Below are 15,057 nucleotides of genomic sequence, written 5' to 3'. Positions count from 1 at the left end.
CGCTCATCTCGCATTATTGGCCGAGGGAGCCGGCGTATAGCTTCCAGGTCATGTGGCCAGCATGACAAAGCCGCTTCTGGCAAACCAGAGCAGCACATGGAAACGCCGTTTACCTTCCCGCTGTAGCGGTTCCTATTTATCTACTTGCATTTTGACGTGCTTTCGAACTGCTAGGTTGGCAGGAGCTGGGACCGAGCAACGGGAGCTGACCCCGTCACAGGGATTCGAACCGCCGACCTTCTGATCAGCAAGCCCTAGGCTCAGTGGTTTAACCCACAGTGCCACCTGGGTCCCTGGGATGGTGTCTTGAGGGGCCCTCAATAATCTCAGAAACCGCAAAGGAAAAACCTTGAAAGCGGCTTTCCCTGCAATGTATATATTCTTGTGTGTGCTTGACTGGGTGTGCATTCTTGAATTATTTGGAGATAAATTTATATGGGAAAAGTTCTCTGAGGGAAGAAAATTTGAAAACCACTGGTCTAAATAACAGCATTCCTCAATAAATTATACTCTGAAACAAAATTCCAGAATTGTACATTTGTTTCTGCTTTAGCAGTTCTCTGTAACATGGCAATAGGCAACTGTCAAATTTTAATATTTCTCCATGGGAAAATACCCAGCAGCTCTTGACAAAATCCTTGCCCCCACCCCACCCCAACCCAGTGCTCTTTATTACTATTTCTTTTATTAGTTTTCTCAACACACAGTTTTACTTACTGCTTGGCAGATGCTAGCATTCTTGCTCTGGGTAATGCCTCCAACAAACATCACACAAGTCAGGAAAATATGAAAGCTGAGGTTAACTAACATGTGCCAACTTTTAAGGCTGATCCTGATGACACTGTTAAACAACAGAAGCAAAGCCATTCTTTATACAAGTGCTCAAATGTTCAATTATACAAGCATATATTTTTTAACCAGAATCATGCAAGTTGCATCAACCTGAATCTATATGGGTCTGTATTATGAAAACTGAATTCAGCAATGCCAAATCACAGAGGAATGCCCTCCCTAGGAAATGCATCTGGATATAGCATTAACAGCTAAATCAGTATTTAAATACTTTGTGCCTTCATGGAATGCTTTCCACAGCCGTCATAGCTATTCAGCCTTATCAACCAATGTGAACAGAGTGCCCTAAATGCAGCTAACAGCTGCACTTTCAGGAAAGCTTGCTTGTCGTTACTACTCTCTTACTGAGATCTCTCTGAATTTTCCAAGAAACCCCAAGGCTTCTTTAAGTACACTGGGATAAATTATTAGAATTGTAGCATAAATCAGAAAATTTACCATTCCGATGTTAATCTACGTTTTATAATTTGCTTGCTATTGGGTAAGCAATTTGGTTTTTGTTGAGCCATATGAAAAAACTGTCCCACTAATTTATACATCATCTAACGGCGGCCCAGAATGCAGTAGCTTCCTGTAAGGAAGTTGTTTAAGTAACAGATTAATCATTTTGTTTTGGTTGAGGAGGGGATTTGAACCCCTTAAAGAAAACAACTCCCTTTAAGTGTAGATTGTAACAGGCAATACATGTAAATGCAGAAAGAGTGCCCCCCCCCGCCCCGAGATTACCAAAGGTATGTTTGAAACAGCCCTGCAAGTTGAAAAATATAACACAGATTGAGAATGAATCTGGAGTAGATTCTACTCTTATTGGTATGAACGTATGAAAAGGTGGTTGATAGGCATGTCGTTCCATTATCCAGCTACCTGATACTTTGAAGCAAACGAACCAACATGACATCACCTACTAATTTAACCTGAGTCTACATTTCTGGTGCTGGACTGCTGTGTACATATAGCAATCCGAGACTAATTACTTGTGCTTTGTCTAGATAGGACAGTACGAATTCAAAAATCTTGATACCTGTGATGGTATATGTAGCTAACTTTGATCATCAGGAGGCACATCAAGAGAATCACAGCTGAGGCATAGATAACTGGATGTAAGAGGTCAACAGCCTGGGCATACCCTGACAAATCCTGAGAGACAAGACAATTCAAATGATTAATCCATACACACACACCTGTATTTGGTGTAAGGATTGTTATAATCAGACTGCCCCTAACAGCCCCGTGAAACCATTAAAAGAACAGCAGAACACCTGGGCACAGTCAGAACAGAGCTCTTCCCATTTGAGCTTTAATAAGGCACACTAGCACCTTTGGTAGTTCTCAGTTCTAGTCCTTGATCAGGAGTCCTTAAAGAGAAGACTGGTTCATAGTGCAGATAAAGGGGGAAATTATTAAGGCTGCATGAGTCGCTCAGCACCATGTAACAGCCAAATTTATGAAGTGATGCTAACAACTGAGGGGTAGCTGACACTCTCCTAAAACTAACCAGGTTAACACTCTTGTCAAATTTTATTCGTATGAATGGATCTTTGTCAGAGAAGGTAACATAATATTTATTTTTGTTCCTCCAGGTGGCACAGTTATATTTTGCTTGAAACTAATTCCCTCTTTAAATATAAACTGAACAGTAGGAAATGTTTCTTTCTTCTTTTTCTTTTTGCAAGTAGGCTGCTCCTTTATATAGAAGGATTAGATGTAATTGCAAGAATCAAAGAGTAAGAATGTTCAGTTGCGGGATTATATTGATTTAAGTTTTTTTAAAAAAATACTTGTCAATACCACCAGTTCAAAAATAGATTTCTTTTATCTTTTCTTATGTAAGGGCTTCAAAGAGGAAACTATTATACACAAACTATGAGACCCACTGATAATGTGTATCCAAAGACAAAACAGAAGATATAATCCATAATCACAATCTTAATACAGTCGTACCTCGGGTTACAACCACCTCGGTTTGCGAACAGTTCGGGTTACGGACTGCGCAAACCCGGAAGTGTTTTTGCCCCGCGCGCGTGCACAGAAGCGGCGCGCGCGCGATCTGCGCATGCGCAAAGCGCAAAAATCGCAAAAAACGCGCTTTGCGCATGCGCAAAATGGCGGCGCCCATTGCGTTCGGTTTACGAACTATTCGGGTTACGAACTGCGTTCCGGAACGGATCGCGTTCGTAACCCGAGGTATTACTGTAAAGAACTTGGATACTTATAAATTACTTGAAACTTATTGCTTCCTTTTCCTTATTTGTTTTGTTTTTTACTTTTTCAGTTTAAAATTTTACAATCAATTTTCCAACAGCCAACATAAAAACAAGATTCCAAAGAAGCTCCTGAACTTCCTTCCTCCCCTTTGGGGGTTCTTTCGTTAACCATTTCCTCCTGCATCTTTTATAGTAATCCAAATCTTTTACATTTTCATTATATCCAAAATTCAACATTAAACTGTGTTATTCCAATCCTACTAATGATTACAATGGTTTTTAAGATAAATTATGTATTTTCCTCATTCCTTAATAAAATTTTGCTCTTCCTGATTTCTGATTCTTCCGGTCATTTTTCATTATCTGTTGTTCCAATAGTCGTGTCAGTGTCCAAACTGCTTTACAATTCTATTCCTAATTATCATGAAGCTTGTTAGGGTACATTAAGACTGAGGGCAGCCGTGCAAATAGTTTGTTGTGAGCTAGTGACCATCAAATACAGTGGTACCTCTGGTTACAAACTTAATTCGTTCCGGAGTTCCGTTCTTAAACTGAAACCGTTCTTATCCTGAGGCACGCTTTTGCTAATGGGGTTTCCCACTGTGCGCAAGCCGCTGATGCACTATTTCTGTTCACATCCTGGGCAAAGTTCACAGGAGCAGCTACTTCCAGGTTAGCGGAGTTTGTAATCTGAAGTGCTCGTAACCAGAGGTACCACTGTATTTTAGGGACTCACTTGTCCACACATACCTAGGTCAGTGAATTGTAGCACAGATTGCCCCACAGAAGAAAAAGATAATCCCTCTTCCAATTTGCAAAGGCTGGCTGTGTTTTGCCCATGATCACCTCAATATTTCTGCCATGTATATGAAACTAATGTTTTCTAAGTTGCCTTAGGAAGGCACGGTCTTCCAAAGGAGGCATAGAACTTCTTTAAATAAATGAAAACTTTTCACCTTTGATAGAAAAATATATTAACCACATAAATTTGGATAAAATGGACAGCTCACATACCATCAGTACTGCATAGTTACTGAGTGAGTAGCACTGTATAGTAGTGACATTTTCATCTGAAGAAAGAATGTGACATCCATCAGATTTCCATCCTCCTTGCCCATTCAGCAAATCAAAGTCCCACTGCACCGCAACAGCATCTGCTCCATGCGCAATGCGCCGCAATGTCACATTGATAGGAGTGTGTTGATGGGGCAAGGTCAAGCCATCTTGTTTGGTTATAAAGAAAGAAAATGGGATTTTATCTTATTACATGCAAACTAAAGCACTGACATTTTACGAGTAAAGACAAAAACAGAGGCAAAAGTTCTTGGAACAGATAATTTGCTAGAAACACACCTAACTTGGTGAGGATAACCGGTGTGACCACAGTAAGGCGTTTTCTATCGACAGCTAAAGTTGTTGAATTTCCTGTCGTTGGGAAAAGTTTCCCATTGCGAAATGCAATAAGTTGAAGCTTGTAGACAGCGTCATCTGCTGGCCTGATCTCTCTTTTGTGCTTGTGTGAAAAAAGGGCAGGTGGAAGTTGTATTGAGGCCTCCACAATTGTGTTCTGCAAAACAGACATGTGGTGTTAATACTGAAACAAAAGACAATGCTTCCTATTTGCCATCTCTTGTTTTGATAGGTTGTTCCCTCCCTCCCTCAAGAGTTTCCTTTCCTTAACGTATGCTCAGGGGTGTGCCTGTCAAAACATCATTTCTTTTGTGAGGAATTACTTCCATGAGGTTAGCTTGCCGTGACCTGACTAAGTAATGTCTGAAGCCTCCTGAGCACATGGAAGGGTTAACCAAATTCAAATAAATTATCCACATATTCTATTGGGGAAGCAACTGCAGATGTGAAAAATAAATTGAGAATAGTAGTTGCCAGTTATAGCTCCCCTCACATCCAGCTCGTGGAAGAGAAGATGGTTCTAAAGGAATGATGAAGGATAAAGGAAGAGAATTCCATAGGCAGTGTAGAAGAAAATCCTTGTGTTGTCTGTTAAAACATTTGAAGAATTCCATTTGCCAGTTAAGTTGGACTTTTTCTCTGTATCTCAAAATACACTTTTTACGTAATCTCAAAGCAGGGCTGGGAAAAATTCCTACCCGAAACCATGGAGAGTCACTGCCAGTCATTGAAGAGACAATACTGAGCTAAATGGACCAATAGTTTAGGGACACAGGAAGCTGTTTTATACCTTCATCTATACAAAATAATTTCTTTAGGGTTAGCTTAGCAAGCATCAAACACAAAGTCTGTATATTCAACAGAATCAAGTGATCAAGCTATTCCTGAGCTGTACATTTCAATCTGCAAAAGGGATGGGGTGCCTCCCTCAAAGAAAATTAGCCTATCAAGGGGAATGGGTTTGGCCTAGCCTTCTCCCCAAAATAGTTAGTGTATTTTTGTGTGTGCGTATGAAGTAGAATATTTTAAACAAAGCTTTCCTGCTGAATATATAAATTGCCTCAAACACACATTCATTCTCCCCCCCCCCCCTCTCTCTCTCACACACACACTTAATCTAACCTTAAGTGCCAGGCTTGACAATGTATTTGAGACATTGCACTTAAAGCCCAGTTGCTTATCAAGGCTTCCATCCAGATCTCTTCGTCCGTATTCAGGAAGTCCTGTGCGGTCTGCTGCCGCCACTTTCTGGAACACAGTGCAGGTCATTCCAGTGAAGCTAGTTCCTTTTATTACATAAGCTTCCACGGCAATATTTGGAGAATACTGTAGAAAACAAACATACAAATGCTGTGCTACAGAAGCAAGAACTGGCCTCCAGATAGTTATAGATAGACAATAGATAAGATAGATGGACACATACACACAGAGAGGGATATGTTTTAAACCTGTTATATATTGGTAATTTAAACCAGTTTAAGTACATAATTTCCTTTCAAAATTCCAAATATTCTGATCCTACTTAGTTGAATAGCTTCCACTAAAATGGATTTTTTTTTTTAAAAAAAATCTACTATTTAAATAAAGCAGTGCTTATCAACGAATAAAAAGTGTCATTTCCTACCGTTGAGTAAACCTGAGCTCCATTAGCTAGCCGGTATGTAGCAATCTTCTGCAAGCACTGCACAATTCGGGTACAAGCTTTAGCTTCCCTCTGTGCCATCCACAGAATGCGTTCATCAGCTAGCATTATGTTACTTGCAATATCAACCATCACGTCACCAAGCTAACAGAGGAAAGAGATCAGAAAGGTTGACATGTATGTTTGTGTACCATTTTTCATACAGTTTTTAAAAATACAGACCTTATTCTCCCTGTCCTGCAGCACTTTATTACATTTTTATTCCACCATTTCCATGTACTGAGGGAGCTCACTACACGGTTCTACCCTCACCCACTTTTTATTGAACACAAGCACACTAATTTAGTAACTATTTTTAAGTAACATACATTCCTATTTAAATTTATTTTAAAAAAATCATCACTAGCAGAGGACTAAACCCTTTTGAGTTTACAACTTAACTCTGTAATATCCATCATTCTGTTTGAGGCATATTATAGAGCAGGCATCCCCATACTGCGGCCCTCCAGATGTTTTGGCCTACAACTCCCATGATCCCTAGCTAACAGGACCAGTGGTCAGGGAAGATGGGAATTGTAGTCCAAAACAACTGGAGGGCCAAAGTTTGGGGATGCCTGACCTAGACCATTCATGCACCATAGAAACTAGATACAAATCCTGCACTAACAATTCAAAAATATTATAATAGAAAAGGATTAGATAGACGAGAACACATATATCCCACTAGAGGAGCTAATTCATTTAGCATTGCAAAAGTGATAGCCTTATCAACCTTTACTGCTGTTACATGTCGTCACTTATCATGGGCGTAGGCAGGGGGGGCAAGAGGGGGCAGTTGCCCCCCCTAGAAGCAGGACCGTTGGCCAGCCTGCCCCACTGCCCGCCCAGGGCCGAAGTTTGGGGATGCCTGTTATAGAGAGATGGACACACACACACACACACATACACACCTTTTTCCATGCCACATAATTTCCTATTTTTCATGAATGTGTTTTAGAGTTTTTTCTTCTTTGACTGTGGACATTTTCATAGTACTCTTGCTTTCGCTAAGTTCCCATGTGCAGTTATTTCTTCAACTGCAGTTCACTAGCTCAGATTAAAGAAGAGGCTGCTGCCCACATGTATGCCTTTCTACTAACAGTAGTTGGTCTCTCTTTATAATTTGATCTAAGAAAGCAAATTCTACAGTGCTCTTAGTACAACAATGCATAAAACGTGCCTGCCTGGACTCATAATAAAGACACGAAAAATTTATGTTTTTAGAAGTAGAACTAGGAATTTAAGACAGCCTGATGTATATGATTATTTGTTTTATTTTTTTCTATTAAATAAGCAAAAAGTAAGAAAGGAAAATTTAAAAAGCAATTTCCTTCTTATATTGCTGTTGAAATAAACCTAAAAATGCATGGCCAGAGCCTAGTGAAATTTGAAAACATAGGCTGGGGTGAGCAGGATACTAAGGCATCAAGTGCTGGGGTTTCAATGATCCATATAGCTTCTTGATACCCTCGCCATGGGCTAATGGATAAATCATCAAAAATAAAATTTAGCCTAGTTGGTTTCTTTTCTAAAAAGCTGCCTGCCAAGCTGTAATATGTATACAGTCATACTTTGGTTGACAAACGCCTTGCAACTCGAACGTTTTGGCTCCTGAACGCAGCAAACCTGGAAGCGAGTGTTCCAGTTTGTGAACGTTCTTTGTGAACGTTCCAGTTTGTGAACGTCCGACGTGGCTTCTGAACCTTTTGGAAGTCAAACGGACTTCTGGAACAAATTCTGTTTGACTTCCGAGGTACCACTGTATATATATTCCTGCCCCTAAAATCAAGTTTTCCCAGTGTCCAGTGCCTTCATTATTTACAGAAATGCTTTCTAGAGAGATTAAGGGAGGAACAAAATAAACCCAGGACCGTCAAAAGGCATACAATGCAGCTAATTTGCTGAAGCTAGGAAGGCTTGCTCAGGATGGAAAATTGACATGAGAACCCTACCATGCATTCTGAATGCCGTTCACGGAAGGGGGCTTTGTCACCTGCACCCCCACCCCTTTCTGCAGCTACCTGTACCCCCAAAGCCTCTCTAGGGGGTTGGGGACCCCCTCCTGAATAGTATAGAATGAGGCTTGGGAGATTGCTTGGGGAGGTGTGCATTGGCCAAAATTGGCAAAGGGACTTCGTCCAAGCAGAGGCCTCTAGAGAGGATTTATGGAGGGCACAGGTGGTGTAGGGGCAGGGGATGAAAAAGGTCCCTATTTGACTTCCTTCTTCTCATGGTACTCAAGATTCAAGCCCTTATGTATGTCAGCATGAACTTCCGTGGAGGCCAAAAACTAACGAATAAATGAAACATGTGCTTCTTAAGACACTCAGGGACACACATACTGGGATGTGCTGAGGATTTAGCACCTGCCATTTGCCCTTCACAATATTTGTTACAATAAACACCTGCATAGCCAAAACAATTGTGACAAATCCCAATAAATAAGTGGGAAGCAGCTCTGAATAATGGATAATGTTGCCCTATAGCTTTTAGGTTCCAATTTTACCTAGAAATGCTGTGTTACAACAAATGGATGCCACAAGCACAATTCATTAATCCTTATTTTTACTTCCATGTAAACTATGTAATATACTGAACATTTATACTTAAATAGAAAGCTAGCATACTTGATTTTTATAGCTGAGCAAAGCAAGACTAAACTGGGTTTCACTAAGTAATTTTAAGAATGCATTGTCTATCACCACATTTACTATGACAAACACTGCTCATGAATTTCTGTCTGGCATTTTTATAGCTTTTATTGCCTTCAAGCAGTGGCAGAACAGTGTCAGATTGTGTCAATCTGGACCTCATACATCACAGAAGGAAAAACAACATCCTTACAATGCAATAAATCAAACTGTAATCCATGGCCTACACATATTTTAGGTCACATTAAATCAATCACTTAATGAACAACTTGGATTGCTCCACAACCACAGTCCATGACACTAAAACTACAGCTCTTGCCAGAATAATTTTAAACATTTGTTCCCAGGTTCTTTTTGATTTGAGTGCAGATATTTAGTGCACTGTGGTCTCCAACATTCAACAGTGAAATGGAGAGCCTCTAACCACAAGCACATATTTACCCTTAAAGGCTATTTGAGGAATACTCTAATTTAGCTGGTCTCTATAAATAATCCTTATAAATAGGGACGCAGGTGGCGCTGTGGGTTAAACCACTGAGCCTAGGGCTTACCGATCAGAAGGTCAGCAGTTCGAATCCCCGTAATGGGGTGAGCTCCCGTTGCTCAGTCCTTGCTCCTGCCAACCTAGCAGTTCGAAAGCACGTCAAAGTGCAAGTAGATAAATAGGCAGATAAAATAGGTGCCGCCAGTGGGGAGGTAAACGTGTGCTGCTCTGGTTCTGCTGGCCACATGACCTGGAAGCTGTACTCCAAACATCCCCAAACTGTGGCCCTCCAGATGTTTTCGCCTACAACTCCCATGATCCCTAGCTAAGAGGACCAGTGGTCAGGGATGATGGGAATTGTAGTCCAAAACATCTGGAGGGCCAAAGGTTGGGGGTGCCTGCTGTACTCCCTCGGCCAATAACATGAGATGAGTGCCACAACCCCAGAGTCGGTCACGACTGGACCTAATGATCAGGGGTCCCTTTACCTTTATAAATAGTTAAGGCTTTTAAGAGGTTTGGATATTAACCGATAGTGCAGTTTAGCTTTAGCAAGGGCATTTTTAAAAAGAGATTTGGAGGAAAACATAATTACCTCTTTGTACTTCTCAGCAAATCTTCCAAATTTTTCTATCATTTCAGCCACAAAAATAACATCCATTTTGTCAGAAAAGTTTGCAGCTTCAACAGTGTAAGCTAACAGTTGTCGAGCTGTTGCTACAGCATTGGTAAGGTTCAGCGGCATCTGTATGGAGCACAATAATTGTATAAATTATATAACCAAGACAAAACAATAGTGCCAATTCACATTAGCATCTGTCATAAAGGTACGTGTTTATGAAGTTTAAAATGTAACCAGCTTACAAAACAGAGCAATTCTATTGCTTGTGTGCAGCCGTAGTGAGGGAGAATCTGTGGCAAACCAAAATTATCACGTCCAAATAATTGCCAGCTAGTTGCATCCAGGGTGGGAGGCCACTTTGCTTCCGCAACCCCACCTCCTCCATTTCTGGTAAAAGGCATGCAAAAGTTCCCAGGTTCAACCCCTGACATCTCCTAGCTGGGGCTCTGGAAAGATGCAGTCAATGAAAGTAGCTGAATGTGACCGAGACGAAACAATAACCAGACAAAGTTTAAACTGCTTCCTATGACTGCAATGGGAAGAAACTGACAGCACCAGTCAGGACATTGTTTCATGGTCTATTTGGAAACACTTTGTGGAAATAAAGTAGGTCAGGTTCATGCAACTTCATGGCTTTCCCAATAGGCCCCATTTAGGCCCATGGTGGAATGATGCCAGCAGGATGTATATGCCCACAGAAATTTCCAACAGCTTCCTTTGGGCCAATTTAAGGATTGCAGCCTTAGTCTACCTTAGCAAAAATATGAGTAAGCACAGCAAAGTGAAAAAAGAAGCAAATCCTGATTTCCTAAAAACTTGGGAGCAATGTTCAGTAATCGACCTTGTCACAGGGCTATCTAGCACCAATTCCTTTGAGAGAAAGATAATCAGATGTTAGCTGATAATAGCCACCCAAGTAAGAGAATCTTGCTGCACATATTACATATTTATATTGTGAGTCACTACAGGCAAAATGTGAGATAGAAGACCTAATAAATATGAAACTGATCCTGCGGAGTAAGCTGTAACAAACAAACATGCTTACTTTTAAAAACCAACTTCTAATGGTTCACTGCACAAAGATGCAAGCTTATACGTTAAAACTGAGCTTCTCTCCAAGCAGCTACTTCATTCAGTTGTGGGCTAGTAAAATCTTTAACATTCAAAAAGAAAATATAACGAGAGTGCATGTTTTCCACCTGTTTATGATCGAATATTGGGCCTCAGGTATCCTAGGCATACTTATGAACAAGCAAAATTGAAAAAAGCTGCATGGACACATAGACTTTTCAGGTCTTTCATACTGCAGCTATCTACTCCTGAAAAGCTGCACCTGAACATCAAACACCCTTATTGGGCAGAATTTGATAAAGGATGAGGAACTACATCTGGATGAAGAAATGAGCAACCCATCCAAGCACAGACAGAATTTACTTAGGGGCACAAAAAGGGCAATTTGGATCCTGGCATAACACATTACACTTTAAACATGGGTTCTTCACTGAAGAGGAAACCCTCTTCTTGATGGAAGAATAAAGACAGCATGGAAAAATCTTACAAGAATTTATTTGCAAAACATTTTACGTTAAGATTGGGAGAAAGAATGAATAACCTGATTAAACATATACAGGATTTGAGTGGCATCATTTGTATATTGGCAGCGAGAGTAATCCTCTTCGGCCCAAAATCCTCCCCTATCACATCTGCGCCAAGCTCTCTTCTCAGCCTGAGTGTTTCCTGTATATATTCCACTGCCACCTGAGTAACGAGTGCACACCAGGTATGAAGTAATACCTGCCAACGTACGAGGCCACCTAAAGAGTTGAAGGCAAAAGATTAAGACAAATTTTCAGGGCCGCTCTGGAAAAAAGTAAACAGAAGAAATAAGGCCTGGATCACAAAATGAGACACACTTCAAATCTACATATATGCAAACCACATAAAATTTCAACTTGGCTAGCCTTCATCACTGGCATGCTCTTCATATGTTAACATTACGAGCCTTTTAATCTCCATATCCTACTGTTTAGACTTTTGGGGTTACACCAAATCACCAGAGAAGTTACATGCAATTTTCTACCCAAAGTGAAAATGAACTCTTCATTTTCATTTAAAAGTAATTACGGTATCAAAAGTTTATAGTATATTGGCATTGCAACTAAAATAGAAGAGCAACAGGCTACATTTATAAATAAAGTTTGTCCTGTGTCCTGTAATTAAGTAGAAGTTTATGTTTAAGACAAAAATTCTTGGGGAGCAACAGAATTATTTTATCATATTCTTCTCTCATTTTGGCTATAATTTAAAAGAGAAATGAGGCAGCCCCGCAATTCAATTCAGAATAATAATTGCACTTGTCAATTAAAGTATCAAACACTTTGACTTTTGACAGAACTAGAGAACAAGTAATATGATTCAAGGGATTATGTTAAAGAGCTTAAAAACTCTGTGGAAAATATTTTTAATCTCTCAATGCTATAATACAGAAACTTAATTAAATTACTTGGAGATGCAATGAGTACTCCATCTTACCCCTGTTGTCTTTTTTGTTTAAAAAGAGAGTATAGAGTAAAGTGGGCCAATAAAGGTAACCAGAGATAAAGATGAAGGATATTAAACACTACTGTATTTTAAACATAAAGGCTACAATCTTTTGCACACTTTCTTGTTTTGGAGTAACTCCCACTGAAATCTGTACGTTTTACTCTTGAATAAACATGCACAGGATTGTTTTAGAGGACTGATAAACCAATGAAAATGATCAACCAATTAACTACATTATTAATTAGGCGCTTGTGGAAAGTATCTAATTTACATATGTTTATACCAAATTCACGTAATGTTGATATACCAGACGGTTCACATCCAGAATGCGGCAGCTAGACTAGTGACTGGGAGTGGCCACCGGGACCAAATAACACCGGTCCTGAGAGATCTACACTGGCTCCCAGTACGTTTCCGAGCACAATTCAAAGTGTTGGTACCTTTAAAGCCCTAAACGGCCTCGGACCTGTATACCTGAAGGAGCGTCTCCACCCCCACCATTCAGCCCGGACACTGAGATCCAGCACCGAGGGCCTTCTGGCGGTTCCCTCATTGCGAGAAGTGAGGTTACAGGGAACCAGACAGAGGGCCTTCTCGGTAGTGGCACCCGCCCTGTGGAATGCCCTCCCAGCAGATGTCAAGGCAATAAGCAACTATTTTACTTTTAGAAGACAACTGAAGGCAGCCCTGTTTAGGGAAGTTTTTAATGTTTGATGCTATACTGTTTTTAATATTCGGTTGGAAGCCGCCCAGAGGGGCTGGGGAAACCCAGCCAGATAGGCTGGGTATAAATATATTATTATTATTATTATTATTATTATTGTTATTGTTATTGTTATTGTTATTATTATTATAACATAGGTTTGCCTTTTTTTTTGAAACACTGTTCTCGCAACTACTGATACTTAGTTTATTGAGAGTTTGCCTGTGAATGAGTTTAACTATTCCTTAGGTATAAATCTTAACTGTCTTTCGGGAAGATTTTAAGACCTCAAAACAGATACCATTTGTCTTTGATGACGATAAACAGTAACAATGGAAAACACACATGTGTTTATTGGATTTTTAGACGAGCACCAATACAATCCTTTACATACAATATTGACTCATTATTAGAAACCTTTACAAAACTGTAAATTGCACCAGTTTTGACTGCTTTAAAATTAAGAAGAGGGCAATGAAAATTATCAAGGGAACAGTAGAATATTTTCTCTATTCTCTACAAGGAAAAGATAAAAAGCATTTGGAGCTTTTTAGGTGCAGAAAAAGGACCAAGGGAAAGAAACAATAGAGGTTTCCAAAATTATGAACAGGGTGGAGATTATAATATAAATTTTCTTCCTGGCATATAATGAATGATAGAACTTGGGGACAACTCAATGAAATTGATGGCTAGTAAATTCAGAACAGAAAATTCACAAACTTGCGAAATTCACTGCCAGAATGATGCTATTTAAAACATACGTATCCTGAATTGAGGCACGCAATTTGGCTTACACCACACAATCAATATTTTTTGTGGAAATATTAAAGGCAAGCACAGTAAACAGTAAACAAAATTAAATAAACAAACAGCAGTAGAGAACTCAAGCTAAGCTAAAACAAGCAAAGGAACAGTTCTATGCCAAACACCTACAGACCAGAAGTCTGCCAGGACAACAAAGTTTTCAGTTTTGTGCAGAGAAGCCTTAGATAGGCTACAAAAATCTCCCAGGGCAAGAAGGCATCTCATGCGGAAACCCTATCACACATTCCTACCAACTGAATGAGTGCCAAAGGCTAACATGGGTTTTAGAAAAGAAGCAGTTAAATTCATAGAGAATAGATCAGTGGCTATTAGACTTAACAGAAAAATGGAACTTTTATGTTCAGAGCCTGTGAACTGCGAAACTATCAAGGGAAAAACAAAGGGAGACAGCTCTTGCCTTCCTGCCCTTTCTGTAGGCATTCCAGAAATATTCAGCAGGCCATTGCTGAAAACAGAATGCTAGATTAGACGAACCTTTGGTTTGATTCACCAGAACTGCTATGTTCTTAACTATTTTCAGAAAAATCCTGAAAGAAAGATGTGCTAAAATAAACCTGAATGGTTTTTCAAAATTGGTTTGCTAATTTATATTTTGCCATGGTGAGAACTAACTGGATTCTGTTTGTGCATGATGCACAAAATAAATGCAGTTGTAGAAAAGTATATTGCTGCGTAAATACTGAGCTAGTCTTTTTTCAATTTGAAAAGGACAATCAAACTGAAATGAATGAAGTATAGCTAATACATATGTACTTCTTTTTTTGCTTGAATATACTATTTTCTCCCTGGAGAAGAGATGCATTTAAGTTCTTCTACTTCAGTATGAAATAGCTTCTAAGCAGAATCAAAATAGACACTTCCAACTATGCTGTAGCCGTCCAAACCAAGAACAATAAAGGTAAATGTTCCTAGGTGCATTTACAGCCATCTGCTCAGAATAATTTCCTTTACAAGTCAGAGCCTGCTTTCTGTATGGCCTCAAAAGGTGAAATATAGCCCTTTGTTATTGCTTTTTCTATACCACAGATAGAAGGTTTTTTGCAGTAAACCCAACTCTAGCGAACCTCCTGATAAAATTAAT

General features: G+C 39.7%; 1 protein-coding gene across 2 annotated transcripts in view; it reads right to left on the bottom strand.

Annotated features, from left to right (window-relative positions):
- Positions 1-15,057, bottom strand: part of ADGRA3 (adhesion G protein-coupled receptor A3) — a 47,181-nt gene that overhangs the window by 4,246 nt on the left and 27,878 nt on the right. For both annotated transcript variants that reach the window (XM_035112025.2, XM_060278949.1), the window contains 8 exons: positions 11,517-11,718; positions 9,878-10,027; positions 6,091-6,252; positions 5,589-5,792; positions 4,410-4,623; positions 4,071-4,279; positions 1,874-1,989; positions 718-841 (listed from right to left, as the gene is read on the bottom strand). In XM_035112025.2, coding sequence (XP_034967916.2) covers positions 718-841; positions 1,874-1,989; positions 4,071-4,279; positions 4,410-4,623; positions 5,589-5,792; positions 6,091-6,252; positions 9,878-10,027; positions 11,517-11,718 — 1,381 coding nt within the window. The remainder of the gene's footprint in view (positions 1-717; positions 842-1,873; positions 1,990-4,070; positions 4,280-4,409; positions 4,624-5,588; positions 5,793-6,090; positions 6,253-9,877; positions 10,028-11,516; positions 11,719-15,057) is intronic.

This window comes from Zootoca vivipara, chromosome 9 (genome assembly GCF_963506605.1).
Source record: "Zootoca vivipara chromosome 9, rZooViv1.1, whole genome shotgun sequence".
In the NCBI taxonomy this organism is placed as follows: Eukaryota; Metazoa; Chordata; class Lepidosauria; order Squamata; family Lacertidae; genus Zootoca; species Zootoca vivipara.
This window is presented reverse-complemented; position numbering and strand designations above follow the sequence as displayed.